Here is a 22059-nt window from a genome sequence, read left to right on the forward strand (position 1 = left end):
CGCCAGCATCACCCTCCTGGCTCAGGCAGAAGGGCCTGTACCTCCTCCCTTCTGATTCTCAGAAGCTGCTGGGGGGAAGGGGTCCTGCATCTCTGGGGCCCAGAGCCACAAATCCTTCCTCCTCAGGGCTCTTTCCTGCCATGGCCCCTCCCCGAGAGTAAACACACGTGGCTGGCGCCAGGGAGAGGACAGCGCCCTGCATGGCCCAGGAGCCAGGCACAGGGCCAAGGCTTCCTGCTACTTAAGCCCCAGGGCCCCCAGGGGAGCCAGCACCTCGCCCCACTCCCTCCTCACCTCCCACCCACCATGCCAGCCCCCGGGATGGGTGCCCCCAGAGGGTGCCGGGCGCTGGCGTGGGCCCTGGCGGCCCTGCTCTTGGTGCAGAAGGCAGGTAAGGCCGACTCCGGTTCCATCGTCGAGGTGGGGACGGTCTCTGCAGGCCACACGCCTAGGGGTTTCTCCTGTTGAGAATGGACAGTGTGTCCTGATGGGCCCTGCACACCCCGGGACGCCCGGTGCCGGGGCTCTCAGCCTTTGTTGGAGAAGGCGTGACACCCCTGGGGAAACCACCAAGAGGGACTTGGCCTCGGAGATGGGACGGTGTGGGCGCTGGGTGAGGTGGCCATGAGGTCCCCATATCAGAGGCAGGGACAGCCCCCAGCACGGGTCCCTGCCCAGATGGGGGCTGAGCCTTCTCCATCCTGTCCTCCATGGCCGGCCTGGAGTGACAGGAAAGCCCCCTCGGCGGCTCGGAAATACCTCCTGGAAATAGGGCTGCACGGGGCGAACAGGTGTGCACCCTGCCTGGCAGCAGGGAGCCACATCGAGCCCACCAGTGCTCATCATGCCATGCTTGCAGCCCGGCCTTTCTTGGCAGCCTCCACCTGTCCATCTCGTCTGTCGTCCCTCAGGCCCCGAGGCAGTTAGCATCGCAGGGAAGCGCCAGGAGCCCTAATACTTACTGTCAACATGAAAGATGCGGCCCCAGGGGCTGCCTTGGTGGCATTTGGCAGAGCCGGCCAGGGGACCTGGCCACGAGAGCCTGCCCCGCCCTCCCCTGGCCCACGCTCTGCTCCCGCAAGGCGCCCCCACTGGCGCCTCACCGGGGGTTGGGGGTCTGGGTGGGCAGGCGCCCCAGAGGCTCTCTCCATCTGTGAACAGGAGGCAGTGGAGGGGAGAGATTGTCTCCCAGACCCTCCGCCCAGTCCCCTTGCTTGGGGGGCGAGTGGGCTGGAAGGTGAGGGGGGCTTTCCTACAGCACTTCCCGGGGCGGGGGGGGCACATCGTGGGACGCCACCTGGCGCAGTGACCTCCCCACCTGCTGAGCAGTTTGGAATGCTGGTTTGCCGGTTTGCACAGCCGTGTGCCCGCTCATCCGGGCTCCTCTGGGCACTTCTGGGCCGGGCTGTCCTCAGCTCCATGCATTTGAGCGGTGGGTCTGCCTGTGAGCCCACCTCATCCTGCACTCCCTTCCCTCTTGTTGGGGACAAATCCTTCGGTGAAGGTGCATCTTGTCACAACAAGACATGTGTACCATGGCAGGCGGGTGTCCCCAGGCCCGGAGCCCCGCTCAGGGATGGGTGAGAGTGGGCCCCGAGACGAGGGATTTCATTTCAGGGGAGGTTGTGCACCAGACCACAGTGTGATGACATGGTCAGCGCCGGGCATTTCTCTGGGTGACTGATGGAGACCCAGGTTCACTGGGCCGGTCGCCTGGCCCAAGGAGGGCCCTGTATTGAGTCAATTCTCATGGAAACTGGGCCCGGGATGGAGAGGAGTGGGTGCCGTGCGCCCTGCATCCATGTGAAACCCTCTGGTTTCTTGACGGTGGTGTGGGGCCAGCAGCTGGCAGCGGACAGCCCTGGCCAGGCACAGGCGGGAGGGGTTGCGGGTCCAGGGGCAGGAGTGGTCAGATGGAATGGCCGTGCTTCTGGAAAATGCAGTCAACCGGGGCTGGAGAGGAGAGAGAAATGCCAGGCCAGTCCCTGCGGTTTCCAAGTGTTACGGGTCCCAGCTGGGAAAGTCAAACAGGAAGCAGAGCCTGCCTTGGCGGCTGCAGAGCGGGCCCAGCACCCCTCGTCGAGCGCCAGCCCCACCAGGGACATCGGGACATTGGGGGCCCCATATCCCACTCCCCACAAAGTGTAGGCTTGGGTTGAGCATGGAGACGCCTGGCAGATATGAGGAAGGAATTCCAGGGCGACGTAATGGGGGATGCCCCAGCCCGAACTCAGCAGAGAGGGACCTGGGGGCTCAGTCCTGTCCACCGAGGCAGTGAGAGGTCATGGGAGCTTGGCCACTGGAGGGGAGTGCCTGGCTCGGGCCACGGTCAGGCTGGCGGATAAGGCCCTGCCTGGAGGCGGTGGACACACAGGTGATCTGGGTCGGCTGTCCCAGCACCAGGGCCCCAGGCCTCCCACCTGCCATGATTGATGGTTCTAATGCAGAGCTGGCTCTGGTCTTGGTTTTCTGCTAAGTCACGCCCAGAAGCCTCCCCGGGTGCGTTTGTCCCTCTCCCCAACAAAGCGGGTCTTTGTCCTCCGAGGGACGCATGGGGTGGGGCTGAGCCCTCTCCCTGTGGTGGTCAGGGGCCAACACCTTTTCCTCATTCCACTCTCCTGCCCTGAGCCAACTGCACGACTTCCCCGTCACAGTGCAATGAGGCCCCACCCTGAATTCGTGGATGGGGAGGCTGGTGGTCTGCGCATCAGCGCAAGGCTGCTCAACAGCTGCAGCCCTCTGCCAGAACCTTCCATCCCAGTGGGGGCCTTGCTCTCTATCATGCTGGGCGACGGGAGGCCTGAGCCTTCACGTGTCCACTTCTCACGACTCCTGTCCCCTCTTCCCACAGAGACCCAGGGCGGCGAGGAACTGAGCTGGGCAGGTGCAGAGGCTGCCATGGATGGTCAGAGGGAGGCCTTTGGTACGCGGTCCAGGATCTGGGCGGTGGGGCTTCTGGAGCAAGTGGAAGGGGCCCCAGGCGGGATGTGGGGACAGAGTCCTCTCCAGATCAGCCATGTGTCACACAGACCATCCTGATCCCATCTGCCCAAGGGAAGGCACAGCAGAGGTGGCGGGGGTAGGGGGGCAAAAATACTAAGGTGCAGAGCAGTGAGGCTCACCTGCTCACCCACACTCACACGAGTGCACGCATATGTTCACACTCACATGTGTAGGCACATGTTCATGTTCACATGTATGTGCCCACACACCCACAAAGTGCTCACACACATTCACACACTTGTGTGTGCACTCTCATGCTCACACTCATATGCATGTACACATGCTCTCATATCCACAAATGTGTGTACAGTCACACTCACACACATGGGTACACACATTCACACACATGTGCACACACACATAGTGAACACAGTCACATAAATCTCTCACATTTATTCACACATGTGTGCACATACTCACATTTGCATGCATGTGCACACACGAACATACTCACACTCACACACATGCACACACACACCCTCAGGGCACGGAAAAGCCCAGGGTAGGAGCAGGTCTCCGACAGACAGGGAGCGTCCAGCAGGGGAGAGGCTGTGTCAGGCCCTGGGGTGGGGCTCCCTGCTGCCCCAGGGTGGCCAGTGAGGAGGTGAGGGTCCGAGGAAGGGGTGTCCCCGGCTCTCCCTGCCTGGCTGAGTCCCCTGTGACCTGGCTTTCTCTGCAGCCCAGCAGATGATCTTCATCCCACCCGTCACTGTCTTTCCCACCATGAGCCGTAAGTGGACTCCACCCACTGCCGACGGGGGCAGGGGTGTTTCCCGTGGGGTCACACATCTGGATTAAAGCTGGCACAGTGTGGAGCAGCCAGGCAGCTGGACAACCTTGGGCCCGGGCAGGAGCCTTCCCTGTGGACAGTTCTCCTGCTGGCTGACTCTGGGGTGCTGGGCAGGCTGTCAGGGGTCTCAGAGAGAATCAGAGGAGCTGAGGGGGAGCAAGGCAGGTGTGTCCGATAGAGGATGGGTGAGCTCCCCTTTCCCAAATCGGGTGCCTCGTCCCGAGGAAGGTGGCCCATGGGCAGCTGGACATGGGCGGTGGCATCCAGCAGGGACCCCACAATGCACTTCCCACAGCTGTGAACCCAGCGCACAACGGGCGGGTGTGCAGCACCTGGGGCGACTTCCACTACAAGACCTTCGACGGCTATGTCTTCCGCTTCCCCGGCCTCTGCAACTACGTCTTCTCCGCACACTGCGGGGCGGCCTACGAGGACTTCAACATCCAGCTGCGCCGTGGCCTGGCCGGCTCCAAGCCCACCATCACCCATGTTGTCCTCAAGACCCAGGGGCTGGTCCTGGAGATCTCCAACGGCTCCATCCTCATCAATGGGCAACAGTGAGTCGGGGGCTGGCAGGAGCCAGGACACTAGGGTGGGCACCGGGTTCACAGCCAGCCCTGGACCCCACCCCACACCCCTGCTGTGGGAGGACCAGAACTTTCTGTCCCAGGGAGGAGCTGCCCTACAGCCGTGCTGGCCTCCTGGTGGAGCAGAGCAGCGTCTACGTCAAAGTCAACGTCCGGCTGGTGCTGACCTTCATGTGGAATGGGGAGGACAGTGCCCTGGTGAGGATGCCCCCCAAGCCCCTCCCCACCTGTCTGGGGAGCCCCCGCAGGCAGGCAGGGGGAGAGCCTCGCAGCCCCCGGGGTCAGTGGACACGGGGTCCTGCCAGGCTGGCAGAGGCTGGAGCTGCCCCTCCCCTGTCCCCAGCTGGAGCTGGACCCCAAGTATGCCAACCAGACGTGCGGCCTATGTGGGGACTTCAACGGGCTGCCGGCCATCAATGAGTTCTACGCCCACAGTGAGCGCCGCCCGGGGTCAGGGTGTGGCTGAGGGCTGGACAGTCCCTGGGAGGCTGGGAGGGGCAGAATGGGGGGTGGCTTCTTCCGGGCCCTGGGCAGAGAGCAAGTCAGAGTGGACGCAATGCTCAACCCAGCAATGCCCACAGTTTCAGGGGTCCTGGCATGGGCAGGGGTTCCCCTGGCAGCCACGCCCCGCACTGCCCCCAGAGCCCCTCAGCACCCACACAGAGCGCCTCTTCTCCACAGACACCAGGCTGACCCCTCTACAGTTCGGGAACCTGCAGAAGCTGGACGGGCCCACGGAGCAGTGCCAGGACCCCCTGCCCTCCCCAGCCGACAACTGCACAGACGAGGTGAGCGCCTCTCAGGGATCGAGCTCCCCCTCAGCCCCTCTCCCCCAGGTGTGGGGACAGCAGGGGGGGGACTCACCCTGCTGGGGGCGTGACCTCGGTTGTCCAGGTGAGAGAGGGCCTCCTAGTCCCAGGCGGCAGAGGATCCGGCCTCCACTCTCCAGGCGCTCCCTGTGCCCACCAACCTCCACGTGTGTGCCACTGCCACATGTTCTCAGCATGTGGGCGATGCACTTGTAAGAGCGTGTGTGCCTTGTGCTGCATGTGTGCCCATATGCATGTGCAAATCCATGCCCACACACACAGTCTCGCCAAGAGTGGGCACTCAGGGGGCCCAGGGCAGGAAAGCCCTTCCAATGAGCTGAGAGGACCCCACCTTTGGAAGTGGCCTGGAGGCTCCAGGATCCCCCAAAACCGGCAGAATCCTTGAGCCTGAAATCAGGAGGTGGAGCTGTGGCCCACCCACAGCTGGCCAGGGGGTTGGGAGGGAGGACGTTCACCAACAGCCGGCACTGACCCTGCTGGGGCTGCCTGAGAGTGGACCAGTGCCTCCGCCTCCCCCTGCTCTGAGCTGCCTCCAGGGGCGGAGTCTGTACCTTTCCTGGGTGTTGACACCGTGGGCAGGAGTGTCCTGGAACCCTGGGGTGGGGGGGCACTCCAGGGTCATAGGTCACTGCCCAGAGCCAAGCAGAGTTCTGCACCCAGCATGGCAAGTCCATAGTGGTTGACTGGATGGATGGATGGATGGATGGATGGAGGAGGGAGGGATGGACAGATGGATGGAGGGCTGGCTGGCTGGCTGGCTGGACAGATGGATGGAGGGATAGATGGATGGATGGGTAGATGAACAGATGGAGGAATGGATGGATGGATGGAGGCAGGGAGGGATGAATGGAGAGATGGAGGGATGGACAGATGGATGGGTGAATGGGTAGATGATGGACGGATGGGTGAATGGAAGGAACCTCAAGAGGAAGAAGAGGCTCCTTGGCCGGGGTGAGGGCTGCAGGGCCAGGGTACCTGCAGGATCTCACATGGAGGGCAGAGGGTACTCAGCTTCTGTGCTCCCCAGGAGGGCATCTGCCGCCGCACCCTGCTGGGCCTGGCCTTTGCCCAGTGCCATGGGCTGGTGGACGCCGACGTGTATGTGGCTGCGTGCACCCAGGACCTGTGCCGCTGCCCTACCTGCCCATGTGCCACCTTCGCTGAGTACTCCCGCCAGTGTACCCATGCAGGGGGCCAGCCACAGAACTGGAGGGGCCCTGACCTCTGCCGTGAGTGCCCCCCACCAGGGCGTGGGCCAGGAGCCATACTGGGGGCGAGCCCTGTGCCCCGCACCCATGCTGGGTCCCTGGGGAGGGGGTGAGGGAGGTGACCCTTGGGTCTGGCTGAGGACACAGGGCAGGCAGAGCTACTCAGGGGGCCCCATAGCAAGAGGATGGGCTGGAGAGAAGAGGGCGATATGCAAGGCCTGGGGGTGTCTGGGGGCCCAGAGGGAGGACCCGGCCTGGGCACAGTGAGCTGAGATCACCCCAGACCCCGGGTGGGCATGAGAGGGCCGTCCCAGGAGATACAGGACCGTGTGCTCCCCTCGCCTCCTGCCTCGCCAAGACGGCTGGAGGCCAGGACAAGCAGGGCCCTGGCTCCCAAAACAAGGGGCTCCCTGGGCCCGGCTGTGGAGTTGGGGACCCTTGGTGGCAAACGGGAGATGGAAGCAGAGGTGGTCTGCCCGCCTGCCGGGTGTCTAGGTGGCCTCCTGAGGGCCAAGCTCTGCCTATTCCCTGCAGCCCGGACGTGCCCTCTCAACCTGCAGCACCAGGAGTGCGGCTCACCCTGCACGGACACCTGCTCCAACCCTGACCACTCCCAGCTCTGTGAGGACCACTGCGTCGACGGCTGCTTCTGCCCCCCAGGCAGGTCCTCCGGGCCCATGGGGACTGTCTCCACCCGGGGCCTTTGCCCCTACCCCCATGGCTGCCTCTGGTCACTGTGTTCCCAACACCCGCCCCAGCCTCAGCTGACCAGCTCACACTCCCCCAGGCACGGTGCTGGACGACGTCAGCCACGCGGGCTGCCTGCCCCTGGAGCAGTGCTCCTGCACCCACAGTGGCCGCACCTACGCCCCGGGGGCCTCCTTCACCACAAGCTGCAGCTCCTGGTAGGCCCCTGGCCGGCCCTGCATGGGGTGGGGGTGCGGGGGGTGGGGTCCGCCTCCCCCTCACGGTGCCCCTTCTGCTCATGGTGTTCCCCCCACCAGCACCTGCTCCAGTGGGATGTGGCAGTGCCAGGACCTCCCGTGCCCAGGCACCTGCTCCGTCCAGGGCGGCTCTCACATTTCCACCTACGATGAGAAACTCTACAACGTGCACGGAGACTGCAGCTACATCCTGTCCAAGGTGGGCCCCGCTGGCAGTGGACGGCAGGCCCCGGGAGAGGGCCCTATGATGGCCGCCAGAATGGGTGAAGCCCCTGTGGCCCCCTCCCTTCCTGAGAGGGAACCCCGGGCTCACATTCACGGGGGCTTAGGGGCCCCAGGCCCTAAGGAAGCTGCCTGGAGTTCACCGCAGGTGCCAGAGGCCACCACGAGCCACCGTCTACCTCTACCACACACACACACACACACACACACACACACACACATGCACACACACACACACACATGCACACACACACACACACATGCACACATGCACACACACACACACACACACACACACACCGCACACATGCAGACCCTCTCTGCCGTGTTGGGGGCCAGTTGTCGCCCAACACACTGGTGGGCTTTGCCTCATCAGACATGTGCAGACAGCGGCTTCACCGTGCTGGCCGAGCTGCGGCAATGCGGCCTGACAGACAACGAGAACTGCCTCAAGACGGTGACGCTCAAGATGACCAGTGGTGGGGACACGGTGAGAGGCAGGGATGTGGTGATGGGTGGGGACGACGGGACAGAGATGGGGAGGGTGGGCTCCAGCTCCCTCCATAAACCCCATGGGCCCAGGGACCACCCCCCTCCCAGCCACGCGGAGGCTCAAGGTTCTAGATGGGGTGGCTGCGGTCAGCATTCCCTAGTCCGTGAGCCGGCCACCTCCCCACACACTGACTGTGGCCCCGCCTCCCCTCTCCAGGTCATCCAGATCCAGGCCAATGGCGGGGTGTTCATGAACTCCATCTACACCCAGCTGCCCGTGTCAGCAGGTACACGGCCCCTGGGACACCTGGGCCTGCGCAGCCAGGCGAGTGCCTGCAGAGTGACAGTCCCCTCCCAGAGCCTTCACAGAGCCAGGCTGGGCCCTTGATAGCTCTTTGCGGCCTTGGGCAGTTCCGGAACACCCATGGTTGGTTTCTCATCTGCAAAGTGGGGATGTCAGTGGTCCTACCGAGGCTGCTTCAGGGACCCCATGCTGAACACATGTGGTGGCCAGCCTCCTGGAGACTGTCAGCAGTCACTCAGGACCCACACACACGCGCAAGTTCTTGCCCGGCTCCAGGTCCCCAGGGGGTGACCGAGGTCCACTAGTCACCTATCTCGTCCCAGTCCATCCTGTATGGGCCTATCCCTGCCTGCCGGGCCGTCCTGGGCGCACAGGGGCTCAGACGTCGGTGGTCAGTCTGGCCAGGCCTGGCCTCCATGCAGCCTCTGACCACCCCTCTGCCCTGCAGCCAACATCACCATCTTCAGGCCCTCATCCTTCTTCATCCTGGTGCAGACGGGCCTCGGGCTGCAGCTGCAGGTGCAGCTGGTGCCCCTCATGCAGGTGTACCTCAGGCTGGACCCCTCCTACCGAGGCCAGATGTGCGGTGAGTCTCAGCCGGCGGGGCTTACAGGGCCGGGGGCAGTAGGGTGGAGCCAGATTCCACTCCAGGCTGCGAGCAGGGGGATGGGCACAGTCTGGCAGGAGATGGGGATGGGGGAAGCAGCTGCTCCCAGACACCCCTGCACCAGCCCAGGGCACCCGATATCTGGCCCGTGGCCGGAGGGAGGTGGCCCAGGAGGACACAGAGGGAGCCACGCAGCCCTCACTCAGGTGGGTGTGCCCAGGGGCTGATGCCCACCAGGGCTTATCTGCAGATGGTTCTGGAACCAAAACTCCAGGCTGGGGCTCCTGTCAGTCAGACTTGTAGTGGTGCCTGGGGGAACTGCAGGGTAGAGAGGAGCACGGCCGAGCTGGACAGCCAGCTCACACTCCCAACCTGGGGCCCCGGCCCCCAGGCCTGTGTGGGAACTTCAACCAGAACCAGGCCGACGATTTCCGGATCCTTGGAGGCGTGGTGGAGGGCACGGCCGCCGCCTTCGCCAACACCTGGAAGACCCAGGCCGCCTGCCCCAACGTCAAGAACAGCTTCGAGGACCCCTGCTCCCTCAGCGTGGAGAATGGTACCCCCACCCCTGGGTGCCCTCGGGTTACCCCGGGTCTGAGTCTGGGGGCTCCCAGTCTGAGCAGGGCTCCGAGATGGGTGGGTCTGGGGGGACCCCCATATCCAAGCGTGTATGCAGTGAGGAGGGCCGTGGGTGAGGCCCATCTCCCAGAAGAGCGCCCTCCTGCCCCGTAAGCAGCGCCCACGCAGCACAGTGGGTGAACCTCAAATTCCAATTCAGTTTCCCGGGGCCAAGGGGCCCCCACAGGCCTATGTGTACGGAGCAGAGGCTGTTGAGGGTGGGCAGGTGCAGGGGGAGCGAGGTGTGCCAGCAGCTGCTGAGCTGTGCCAGTGATGGTCAGCCCGCCTGCCTCCCCTCTCCCAGAGAACTTTGCCCAGCACTGGTGCTCGCTGCTGACTGACCCTACTGGTGCCTTCTCGCCTTGCCACTCCATCGTCAACCCTGCTCCCTTCCACTCAGTGAGAGTCGGGTGGGCCGGGTGCTGGAGCCGGGGGGGCTGCCCCTCCAGGGGGACCCACCACCGTCCATCTGTGCTGCGGGCTTTCCTCGGGGGTGGTGCTCTCAGCCCAGGTGGGGGTCCTGGGAAGGATGGATGGGGAGAGACGGGACCCTGGTGGGCTGGGGTCCCTGATGGCCCCCTCATGTCCCCGTCCCCAGAACTGCCTGTTCGACACGTGCAACTGTGAGAAGAGCGAGGCCTGCATGTGTGCAGCTCTGTCCTCCTATGTGTGGGCCTGTGCCGCCAAGGGCGTGCTGCTCCACGGCTGGAGGGACGGCGTCTGCAGTGAGTGCCCCCATGCCGTCCCGGCTCCACCAGGCAGGGGCGAGGGATGCTGGCAACCCCAGTGGGGCAGCAACCCTGACACATTCTCAGGGAGAGCTTGGTGCTTCCTCTTCCGGTCCAGCCAAGAACCTTGTGCTCTTACAATCCCCGGGGTCCAGAGGGGGAAACTGAGCCTTGGGCCGCTTCAAACCCAGCTGGGATGTGGTAAAGCGAGGCCAGACAGGGCCACTCAGCCACTGACCCCAGTGTCGCCCCCTCCTTGCAGCCAAGTATATGAGCAGCTGCCCAAAGTCCCAGAACTACACCTATGTGGTAGACAGCTGCCAGCCCACCTGCCGCAGCCTGAGCCAGGCTGACGTCACTTGCGGCATCGCTTTCGTGCCCGTGGATGGCTGCACCTGCCCCTCAGGCACCTTCCTGGATGACACCAGCACCTGTGTGCCCGCTGAGGCCTGTCCCTGCTACTTCCGTGGCTCCGTGGTGGCTCCAGGAGAGGTCGTGCATGACGACGGTGTGGTGTGGTAAGGGGAGGTGGGGCCAGCCCTTTGCCCTTCTGTAAAGAGGGACTCCATCCCCTGGCCTGGGAGGGTGTCCTGAGGTCCCGGGGCCCACGGAAGGCACAGCGTGTGCATGGCAGGTGGCTTGCACTCTGGGGCCAGCCTGGGGTGCCCCCCGCCGCCTCCCTGGTGGCTCCTTCACCAGCCGAGGCTGCATCCTCGTCCTCGTGTCCAAGCTGCCCTGCCATGCTGGCGTGCTGTACATTTACTCGAGCGCCTCCATGGGATTGGTGGCCTCACCGCAGCAGGCGCCGTCCTCTCCTCAGACGAGTCCTGGGGGCCCAAGCGGGCCGAGAGCTGGGTGGGGTCCGTGGGAAGTGGGCAGTGGGCAGTGACCCAGGCCGGGTCGTCCGTCTCTCGTAGCTCGTGTGTGAGTGGGAAGCTGAGCTGCCTGGGAGCAGAGGAGCAGAGGAGCACAGGTACCGCCCCTCCCACAGAGCTCTGCCTGGGACCCCGGGGCCCCACTCGTGGTGGCGGGGGAAGGGCTTCTGCTGGCCTCAGGGTGGGGGTCCCGGCTGTACCCCCAGGGCCCCTCCCAGGTGCTGTCCCTCTGCAGGGTGCGTGGCCCCCATGCTGTACCTGGACTGCACAAATGCCTCGGCGGGCACGCCGGGGGCCGAGTGCCTCAGGAGCTGCCATGTGCTCGACGTGGACTGCGTGAGTCAGCCGGGGAGGGCACAGCCATGGCGCTGCCCTGAGGGCATACCCTCCCCTAAGCCTGGGCACCCCCAAGTTGGGCAGTGCCCCCTCCCCTCAGTGTCCCTGGGCCCCAGCAGGGGACGAGCTGCTGACCGGTGCCCACCTGCCCACAGTTCAGCACCCACTGCGTGTCCGGCTGCGTCTGCCCCCCGGGACTGGTGTCGGACGGGAGCGGGGGATGCGTGGCCGAGGAGGACTGCCCCTGTCTGCACAACGAGGCCACCTACAAGCCCGGGGAGACCATCAGGGTGGACTGTAACACCTGGTGGGTCGAGGGGCTGCAGAGGGGAGGGCGTGGGCAGAGACCACAGGGACAGCAGGCCTGAGCTGGCCTTGGCCAGGGGGTCCTCTGCAGGGGGCAGGAGAGGAGCAGAGGCCTGGCGCTGCCTCTACCCCTTGGAAAGCCCCAGGTGCTCCCATTTCTCCTCTGGGAGGTACTCCAGGGGCCTGGCCTCCTCTGCCCAGTGGGTGGCGGCGGCCAGTCAAAGCTGCCACCAGGACCACGAGCCCTCCATCCCAGGCACCAAGGGCTGGGGAAGCCTCAAGACAGAAGCATCACGGGCGGGTGGTGGCCCCATGAGCCCATGCTCACTGCTTCACTTGACCCCTCATGAGTGTGGGAGGGGTACTCCCGTATCCCCCTATTATGAGGAGGGGCTGAGTCCCCGTCCATGTCACAGCTGGGACCGGCTTGGCCTCAGGGACCCGGAGTGGGGTGGGCTCCTGCACCATAAGCATCGTGTCCTCCCCTCACCTCGCAGCACATGCCGGAACCGCAGGTGGGAGTGCAGCCACCAGCCCTGCCTGGGCACCTGCGTGGCCTATGGGGACGGCCACTTCATCACCTTCGACGGCGAGCGCTACAGCTTTGAAGGGAGCTGCGAGTACACCCTGGTCCAGGTAGGCGGCCCTCTCTCCCCTCCTGAGGGCCAGGTTTGGCCGGCTGTGACCCACATCTCAACTCTCCCTGTCTCAGGACCACTGTGGGGGCAATGGCACAGCCAACGGGACTTTCCGCATCGTCACCGAGAACGTCCCCTGTGGGACCACAGGCGTCACCTGCTCCAAGACCATCAAGCTCTTCCTGGAGGTGAGGGGCGCCATGGGGAAACTTCTCCCTCTGCAGCCGACCCCATCCCAGGCCGGCCCTCCAGCTGAGTTATATCCTGGGGCCGCCTAACAGCTGGCCACAGCCCAGGGACTTAAAATCAGAGAAATTGATTCTCTCACGGTTCCAAGGCCAGGACTCTGACATCCAGGTGTCTCAGGGCTGCGCTCCCTCACAGGCTCCCGGGGAGGGTCCTTCTGCCTCTCGCAGCTTCTGGGGCTGCAGATGTTCATTCCTGGGCCTGGGGCCACATCCCCCCAATCTTTGCCTCCGTCTTCACACGGGCTTCTCTCCATGTGTCCTTTCTCCTCTTCCATTATGGGGACACCTGTCATTGGATTTAGGCCCACCCTAAATCCAGGATGACCTCATCTTGAGATCCTTCACTTAATTACATCTGTGAAGACCCTTTTTCCAAATAAGGGCACAGGGCCCAGGGGTTAGGAGGTGGACACATCTTTTGAGGGGCCTCTATTCAGCCCACCACACCCGGAGATGCCCACTTCTGGCAGAGGCAGATCAGCGTTCCCAGGGCAGAGAGCAGAGTGGCTGGGTGGGGGGCATTTCCCCTGAAGGGTGGGGAGGAGCAGGAGGAAGGCAGCAGCACTCGGGCAACAGTGGAGGCGAGAATGAGGGGTGGCCTGAGTGGGGGGCGGCACGGGGTGAAGTGCTGGGCAGAGGAGCAGGGCCTTGGTTGGAGCGAGCCCGAGGTGGCTGTATGGGCTCCCATAGCCTCGTCTGTGCCCTCTGCTTCCCTCTGCTCGCCTGTGGCCCCCAAATTTCCATGCAGGCTCCCAACTCCCAGCATATCCTGCCCAGCCTCTCACCTTGCATTCGGGGACTGTGTTAGGAGCCCTGCTCAGCCTTAACACCAGGCCCGTGACTGGGGCCCCTGAGCACTAAGGAGCCCCTACCCCGGGCAACGGGGTGGGCTCTGGCCCCAAAGCTGGCCCCTACCACAGCCACCTCCCCTGTGTCCATGCAGAACTATGAGCTGATCCTCCACGAGGGCACCTACAAGGTGGTGCAAAGGGGGCCAGGCAGAGACCTGCCCTACAGGATCCGGTACATGGGCATCTACCTAACCATCGAGACCCGCAGTGGCATGGTCGTGTCCTGGGACAGGAAGACCAGCGTGTTCATCCGGCTGCGCCAGGATTACAAGGTAAGGGTGGGTGGGCTGTGGGACCCTCTCGGGCCTGGACAGAGCCCCCACTCCTAGACCTGGCCCCACAGGGACTGTCTGGCAGCTGACGGTCTGCTAAGGCTGGGGTGAGGATACACACAATGTCGGGTTCTGCAAAGGGGCATATTGGGTCCCAATCAACCAACAGTTCATCAGAGTCCTGGCTGGAAAGCCCTCTTTGCTCTGTTCTCCCCACTCGGCATACCACACCTGCTGGGCTGAGGTTCTCCCGGGGAGCAGGTGCTCACCCACCTGCTCGCCTGCCCACCTGCCCACTGCAGGACCCTCTGTGTGCCCCATCCTCCTGCAAGTTCACGGGCGCTGCCGGGGGGAACCGGGTGCCCTACAGCTACCCGTCCTGGGCCAGGTTCTGTGCTGCCCCCTCGGGCTGCCCCCTGCAGCTGCAGCCCCCCCATGCCCCGTGCCCCATCTGTCTCTGCATCTGCAGGGGAGGGTCTGTGGGCTGTGTGGGAACTTCGACGACAACGCCATCAATGACTTCACCACGCGGAGCCAGTCCGTGGTGGGCAACGCGCTGGAGTTCGGCAATAGCTGGAAGTTCTCCCCGTCCTGCCCGGATGCCCCAGCCCCCAAGGACCCCTGCACCGCCAACCCGTACCGAAAGTCCTGGGCCCAGAAGCAGTGCAGCATCATCAACAGCGCCACCTTCGCCACCTGCCGTTCTCAGGTGGGCCGAGGGGCGGGGCTCTGAGCTTGGTGGGCAGGGCCTGGGCTGCCTCCTTCCCTCCTGGTGTGAGCTGGGTCTGGCCTGGGCTGGGCCTCTGAGGACAGTGGGTAGTGACCCTGACCATCATCCAAGGCACACCATCTGAACCTCTCACCAGGCAGAAGCCCAGGTCCCTAGTCCGGGCACAGAGCGTCCCCACTGCTTTCCTTGACCGCACTCAGCCTCATCCCCCAGAAACGGGGCTGCGAGCCCCACAGGCCATCAGAGTCACCTCCCCGATCCACTGCCCGCCTCTGACCTGCTGGCCCCCGGCACAGACGGGAACCTTAGCGGGGCCTCCAGCCCAGCCTCACATGCACAGAGGATCCGTGATCAGGCTCAGACACTCTTCCCAAAAGTCCTTCTTGTTATTTTAACAAGGGCTCCAAGGCCCACTCACAAACACGGTCTTGCGATCCAGGACCTGCAGCTAATGCAGGTGCACCTGTGCCAGGCCCCGACCCCCCTCACCCGCAGCCCCTCTGGGTGCCCTGCACAAGGCTCGGAAAGTCCTATGTGGGCCTGACGTGCCATCCCTGCTCAGATGGTGCCGTCCGTGGTGGCAAGTGCGAGGCTTGGGTCGACTCTGGGCTCTGCTGCCCTGGAGGGAGGAGTGTGGTTGGGGGACTGCCCCCCTCCCCAAAGAGATGGGCAGCTCCCATTTGTCAGTACAGGGTCACCACGCAGTCACGGGGGGACTGGTCCACAGTTAAGTGAGATACCCACCAGAGGCAGGGGGAGACGGGCAGGGGTGAGGTCAGAGGACACCAGGGGCAGGAGTGAAGTGTCCAGGTGGGCGGCGGACTCCGGCAGCAGTCACTCATCTCAGATCGCAGGTGTGGGGTTTAAGGCGCAGACGGCTGTCCAGGGGCCCAGGGGCCTGCTGGCCCTCCTGGCTGAACGGCCCCTCGCCCCCTGACCTCAGGTCGACTCCACCAAGTACTACGAGGCCTGCGTGAGCGACGCGTGCGCCTGCAACTCGGGGGGCGACTGCGAGTGCTTCTGCACGGCCGTGGCCGCCTACGCCCAGGCCTGTCGCGACGTGGGCGTGTGCGTGTCCTGGCGGTCCCCGGACGTCTGCCGTGAGTCGGGCTCTGTCCGTGGTGCTGAACGGGGGGGCGCGGGCGGCCGGGAGGCGGAGCCGCACGGGCCCTGGGGCCAGACCGCCCACGTGTGCACGCGCGCGCACTACAGCTGCGCGCGCACGTCCGTGTGCGTAAACGCCAGGCGGACAGGTCGCCCCAAATGGGATGGCTCAGCGAGGGACAGGAGTTCTGAGCGCAGGGCTGAGAAATGAAACCGCACGCGAGGGCCGGCCCCAAACCCCAGGCCCCGCCACGCTGCCCATGCCCGGGGGACGAGGCCCGCAGGCGCCCTTAGCCCCTCTTCTCCGCGCCCAGCCCTCTTCTGCGACTACTACAACCCACACGGGGAGTGCGAGTGGCACTACGAGCCATGCGGGGCGCCCTGCCTGAGGACCTGCAGGAACCCCAGCGGGCACTGCCTGGTGGACCTGCCCGGCCTGGAAGGTGAGGCCAAGCCGTCCCGGGGGAGCCACCCTGTCATCCCAGGACGGTGCTCGGGCGGCGGGGGCGGCGGACGGGGGGGCAGAGACGGGGCGGCCACGCGGGCAGCACGACCGAGAGGGTGAGTCGGCTCCGGCCCGCGCCCGCCCCAGGCTGCTACCCGCGGTGCCCGCCCGGCAGACCCTTCTTCAGTGAGGACGAAATGGAGTGCGTGGCCCAGTGCGGCTGCTATGACGAGGACGGCAACTACCACGAGGTCGGCGCCAGGGTCCCCGCGGCTGAGAACTGCCAGAGCTGGTGAGTTCAGCCGGCTGGGGTAGGGGGCATGGGGGCGGACCCGGGGGATGGGGCAGGGGTAGAGGGTGGGGGGCAGGTCCCGAGGAGAGGGGCGGGCGGGGGCAGAGAGTGGAGGGTGGGTCTGCGGGATCGGGGCTGGGTGGGGACCCTGGCCTGGGCCCTGCTGACCCTCAGCTTGTCTCTCCTCCTCCCAGTGAATGCACCCCTAATGGCATCCAGTGCATACATAGCCTCGAGGGTAAGGAGAGGCTAGGTTGGGCTGGGGGTTGAGGGCTGGGGGCTGGGGGCTCCAAGTGAGCCCTGTCCCTGCCCCTCTCCAAGCCTGCAGGTGCATCTATGAGGGCAAGACCTATGGCTATGAGGAGGTCATCTACAACACGACCGATGGGCTGGGTGCCTGCCTGCTCGCCATCTGTGGAAACAATGGAACCATCATCCGGAGCGTCGTGGAATGTCCCGGAACTCTGTCCACGACACCCTTCACCTTCACCACCACCGCGGCCCCTCCCTCCACGACAGGTGAGCCTGGCGGATGCACCGCTGGTCCTGCCTCACTCTCCCCAGCCCCTGGCCCTGGGTGACGGTCAGGTTGACAAGAGAAGACCCTGCAGATGCTCAGTGCAAGCATCCTGGGCACAAGGGATGCCCAGGGTCCCCCAGAGGCCGAGGGGCCAGCCCTGGGGGAGGCAACATGTCACACTTCCTCCTGGGCATGGCTGGCAAGGGTGCAGAGGAAGCTGATGGGGTCCCCTGTACTGTCCCCCCACAGGCTCAGCCCCCACTCTCTCCACTGTGTGTGTGCAAAAGCAGTGCCGCTGGTCCGACTGGTATGACAGCGGCCGTCCAGAGCCGGACATGGGAGGGGGAGACTTCGAGACGTTTGCAAACCTGAAGCAGAGGGGCCACCAGGTCTGCCCGGCCCCCGTGGAGATTGAGTGCCGGGCGCAGCGGCTCCCCAACACGCCCCCGCAGGAGCTGGGCCAGAAGGTGGAGTGTGACCTGGCTCAGGGGCTCACGTGCCTCAACAGCGAGCAGAGTCCCCCGCTCTGCCACAACTACGAGTTGCGGGTCCTCTGCTGTGACTATGTGCCTTGTGGTACCTCCCCGGCCCCGGGCACCAGCTCTGGGCCCTCCCCCAGCGTCACTGCCCAGGTGTCAACCCTCAAGTCCCTGCCCACCTCCACCTGGACCACGCCAACGAGAGAAACCCCCCTCCAGTCGACAGTGGCCTCCACCTCGCAGACCCGCCCTACCGTGCCTGCCACCACTGCCCAGACAGGCAGCAGCTCCTCGACCCTGGCTGCCACCACCTGTCAGCCCAAATGTCAGTGGACAGAGTGGTTCGATGAGGATTACCCCACATCTGAGAAGGCTGGGGGGGACATCGAGTCGTACGACAAGATCAGGAGTGCGGGAGGGGCCGTGTGTGAGCAGCCGCAGGACATAAAGTGTGAGGCCGAGAACTTCCCCACAGTGAGACCAGAGGAGCTGGGCCAGCGAGTGCACTGCCACCCCAGCTTCGGCCTGGTCTGCAGGAACCAAGAGCAGCCGGGCCTGTTCAAGATGTGCTACAACTACAGGATCCGAGTGCTGTGCTGCAGCAACAGCCACTGCAGGGGACCTGCCTCTGCCACCACCACCGCCACCACTGCCGCCACTGCCACCACCACCACTGCCACCATTGCCACCAGCACCACCACTGCCACCAACACCAGCACCAAGGCCACTGTTCCCACCACCACTGCCACTGCCACCTCCACCACCACTGCTGCCACCTCTGCCATCTCCACTGCCACCACCGCCGCTACCGCCACCACCACTGCCACCATTGCCACCACCACTGCCACTGCCACCAACACCAGCACCACGGCCACTGTTCCCACCACCCCTGCCACTGCCACCTCCACCACCACCACTGCCACCACTGTCATCTCCACTGCCACTGCCAATATCGCCACCACTGCCACCACTGCCATCACCACCACGGCCACGGCCACCACTGCCACTGCCACCTCCATTGCCACCAGTGCCACTGCCTCCACCACCAGGATTGCCACCACCGCCTCTACTACCACCATCACTCCTGCCAGCACAAGCACCACTGCCATGGCCTCCACTGGCACTGCCACCACTGTGCCACCAGCCACAGAGCCAGGGACATGGCTAGGGAGTAGCCCAGAGGTGACTACAGCAGTGCCTTTCCTCTCGACAGGATCAACATCCCGAGCAACATCCTCCAACCCCAGCCACACAGACACACTCTTGACGTCTGCCACCAGCAGCCCCAGGTCTCCTCCAGGCTCCACAAAGCCCACCACCCCAGGGGGAGCCACGTCAGTCCTTCCAACTCGCACAACCCTGCAGGGGACCACAGAGGGCACCTCACAGGGATCTACCTCCAGGCCTCGCCTGCCTACAGAAGCACCAACCAGCACAACCCGCACCGTTTCAACCAGCCCGCCATCCACCTCACACACCAGGACAAGCACATTGAGAACAGAGACGCCGAAAGTAACCCTGGTGCCAACAGCCGTGACTGAGACCACCACCAGCCAGGGCACAACCAGCTGTCAGCCCAAGTGCGAGTGGACAGAGTGGTTTGACGTGGACTTCCCCACCTCGGGGGTCACGGGCGGAGACATGGAGACCTATGAAAACATCAGGGCTGCAGGGGGTAGGATGTGTGCGGAGCCGCAGAAGATAGAGTGCCGGGCCGAGAACTACCCCGAGGTGAGCCTGGACCAGATCGGGCAGGTGCTCAGCTGCAGCCTGGAGGCCGGGCTGGTGTGCAGGAACGAGGACCAGCAGGGACGCTTCAACATGTGCTTCAACTACAACATCCGCGTGCTCTGCTGTGACGACCGCAGCCACTGCCCCAGCACCGCCGCCCCCAGCCCCAGCAGCACCGCTACGGGGTTCCCGACATCTGAGGGGCCAGGACGCTCAACGTCGGCCACCACCCAGACGCGACTGCCCTCTCCAACGACCCAGCGCACAACCGCCAGGCAGGCTTCCTCCACAGCCCACCTGCAGACCTCCCACATAGGGACCACCACCGGGTCCCCTCCCATCAGGCCCACTTCTGCGACCACGCTCCTCTCCAGCCCCTCACAGCCCGGCTCCGTGACGTCCACCCCGACTGTGTCCTCCACCGAGGCCTGCAAGTGCGCATGGACACGCTGGTTTGACAAGGACTACCCCACACCCGGCCATGCAGGGGGGGACTTTGAGACCTACGCCAACATCCGGGCGGCCGGCGAGGACATCTGCGAGCAGCCCTTGCACCTGGAGTGTCGGGCTGAGATGTGGCCTGACGTCCCCGTGCAGGAGCTGGGCCAGGTGGTCCAGTGCGACGTGAGCGTCGGGCTGGTGTGCCGCAACCGTGACCAGAGCGGCCCCATCAAGCTGTGCCTCAACTACCACATCCGCGTGTTCTGCTGCGACTACAGCCACTGCCCTGGCACCCCGGCCACCACCACAGCGACTCCTCCAGCGACCAGTCCGGGACTGACCTCACTAACGGCCACCGGCACCACGGCCCGACCCCCGACCACCCCCAGCCCCACGAGCCCCAACACACACCCCACCACAGCGACCTCTGGGTGCCAGCCTGCCTGCCACTGGACTGAATGGCTGGACAGTGACTGGCCCAAGCCTGGCCCCTATGGGGGTGACAGTGAGACCTACCACCACATCTTGCGCGCCGGAGGCCAGCTCTGCTCTGAGCCGGTGGCCATCGAGTGCCAGGCCGTCCTCTTTCCAGAAGTGCCCTTCAGGCAGCTGGGCCAGGTGGTGAAGTGTGACGTGGATTACGGGCTCATCTGCAGAAATAAGTGGCAGAGTGGGGGCAAGACTTGCCTCAACTACCACATCCGCGTGCGCTGCTGTGACGACTACAGCCACTGCGCCAGCTCGGCCGTCCCTGCAGACCACCACACTGTCCCCCAGACGCTCCACGACCAGCGCCAGCACGGGCAGGCAGTCATCTGGAGTGTCAAGAGTCTGGAGCACAGCCACGACCCAGGTGTACCTCTCCTCTCCAGGGACCACCGAGATAACTGTCCCCATCACTGAGACAGGTCCCTCCTCTCCCATGACAACTCATAGTGTCCCCACCACTCAGACACCTTTCGCCTCCCTCAGCACCACTGAGAAGGTCACTGTCCCCACCACCGAGACAGGTCCCTCCTCTCCCAGGAGAACTCCTAGTGTCTCCACCACTCAGACAACTTTCACCTCCCTCAGGACCACCGAGGTAACTGTCCCCACCAGTGAGACAGGTCCCTCCTCCCGCACGACAACTCATAGTGTCCCCACGACTCAGACACCTTTCACCTCCCTCAGGACCACCGAGGTAACTGTCACCACCAGTGAGACAGGTCCCTCCTCCCGCACGACAACTCATAGTGTCCCCACGACTCAGACACCTTTCACCTCCCTCAGGACCACCGAGGTAACTGTCCCCACCAGTGAGACAGGTCCCTCCTCCCGCACGACAAGTCATAGGGTCCCCATGACTCAGACACCATTCACCTCCCTCAGCACCACTAAGCACGTCACTGTCCCCACCACCAAGACCGGTCTCTCCTCCTCAAGGCCCACTGAGCTGACCATCTCCACCACCGAGACAGGTCCCTCCTCCTCTGGGCCTACTCCTAGTGTCCTCACCACTCAGACATCTCTCACTTCCTTCGGGAGCACTGAGAGGGTCACCTTCCCCACCAGCCAGTCAAGTTCCTTCTCCCCCAGCACCACTGAGTTAACTGTCACCAGCACTGAGACTGGTCCCTCCTCTCGCACGACAATTCACAGTGTCCCCACCACTCAGACACCTTTCACCTCCCTCAGCACCACTGAGAAGGTCACTGTCCCCACCACCGAGACAGGTCCCTCCTCTCCCAGGAGAACTCCTAGTGTCTCCACCACTCAGACACCTTTCATCTCCCTCAGGACCACCGAGGTAACTGTCCCCACCAGTGAGACAGGTCCCTCCTCCCGCACGACAACTCATAGTGTCCCCACGACTCAGACACCTTTCACCTCCCTCAGGACCACCGAGGTAACTGTCCCCACCAGTGAGACAGGTCCCTCCTCCCGCACGACAACTCATAGTGTCCCCACCACTAAGACACCTTTCACCTCCCTCAGGACCACCGAGGTAACTGTCCCCACCAGTGAGACAGGTCCCTCCTCCCGCACGACAACTCATACTGTCCCCACCACTAAGACACCTTTCACCTCCCTCAGGACCACCGAGGTAACTGTCCCCACCAGTGAGACAGGTCGCTCCTCCCACACGACAACTCATAGTGTCCCCACGACTCAGACACCTTTCACCTCCCTCAGGACCACCGAGGTAACTGTCCCCACCAGTGAGACAGGTCCCTCCTCCCGCACGACAACTCATAGTGTCCCCACCACTCAGACACCTTTCACCTCCCTCAGCACCACTGAGAAGGTCACTGTCCCCACCACCGAGACAGGTCCTTCCTCTCCCACGACAACTCATAGTGTCCCCACCACTCAGACACCTTTCACCTCCCTCAGCAGCACCGAAGGTCACTGTCCCCACCAGTGAGACAGGTCCCTCCTCCTCCGGGCTACTCCTAGTGTCCCCACCACTCAGACA

General features: G+C 64.3%; 1 protein-coding gene across 1 annotated transcript in view; it reads left to right on the forward strand.

The window, feature by feature from the left end:
* The first annotated feature begins 224 nt into the window (after positions 1–224).
* Positions 225–22059, forward strand: part of MUC5B (mucin 5B, oligomeric mucus/gel-forming) — a 36369-nt gene continuing 14534 nt past the window's right edge. Inside the window, exons 1-31 of the mRNA XM_070564656.1 lie at positions 225–391; positions 2852–2923; positions 3683–3733; positions 4089–4350; positions 4464–4578; positions 4724–4814; positions 5062–5168; positions 6238–6439; positions 6953–7078; positions 7206–7323; positions 7423–7561; positions 7961–8074; positions 8294–8363; positions 8829–8966; positions 9379–9543; positions 9910–10004; positions 10204–10330; positions 10596–10851; positions 11251–11306; positions 11444–11544; positions 11700–11851; positions 12348–12486; positions 12563–12676; positions 13680–13859; positions 14329–14568; positions 15533–15689; positions 16008–16136; positions 16286–16430; positions 16625–16668; positions 16752–16949; positions 17200–20490. Coding sequence (XP_070420757.1) covers positions 307–391; positions 2852–2923; positions 3683–3733; positions 4089–4350; positions 4464–4578; positions 4724–4814; positions 5062–5168; positions 6238–6439; positions 6953–7078; positions 7206–7323; positions 7423–7561; positions 7961–8074; positions 8294–8363; positions 8829–8966; positions 9379–9543; positions 9910–10004; positions 10204–10330; positions 10596–10851; positions 11251–11306; positions 11444–11544; positions 11700–11851; positions 12348–12486; positions 12563–12676; positions 13680–13859; positions 14329–14568; positions 15533–15689; positions 16008–16136; positions 16286–16430; positions 16625–16668; positions 16752–16949; positions 17200–20490 — 7279 coding nt within the window. The 5' untranslated portion in view covers positions 225–306. The remainder of the gene's footprint in view (positions 392–2851; positions 2924–3682; positions 3734–4088; positions 4351–4463; positions 4579–4723; positions 4815–5061; positions 5169–6237; positions 6440–6952; positions 7079–7205; positions 7324–7422; positions 7562–7960; positions 8075–8293; positions 8364–8828; positions 8967–9378; positions 9544–9909; positions 10005–10203; positions 10331–10595; positions 10852–11250; positions 11307–11443; positions 11545–11699; positions 11852–12347; positions 12487–12562; positions 12677–13679; positions 13860–14328; positions 14569–15532; positions 15690–16007; positions 16137–16285; positions 16431–16624; positions 16669–16751; positions 16950–17199; positions 20491–22059) is intronic.

The sequence above is a fragment of the Equus przewalskii genome, chromosome 11 (assembly GCF_037783145.1).
Source record: "Equus przewalskii isolate Varuska chromosome 11, EquPr2, whole genome shotgun sequence".
NCBI lineage: Eukaryota > Metazoa > Chordata > Mammalia > Perissodactyla > Equidae > Equus > Equus przewalskii.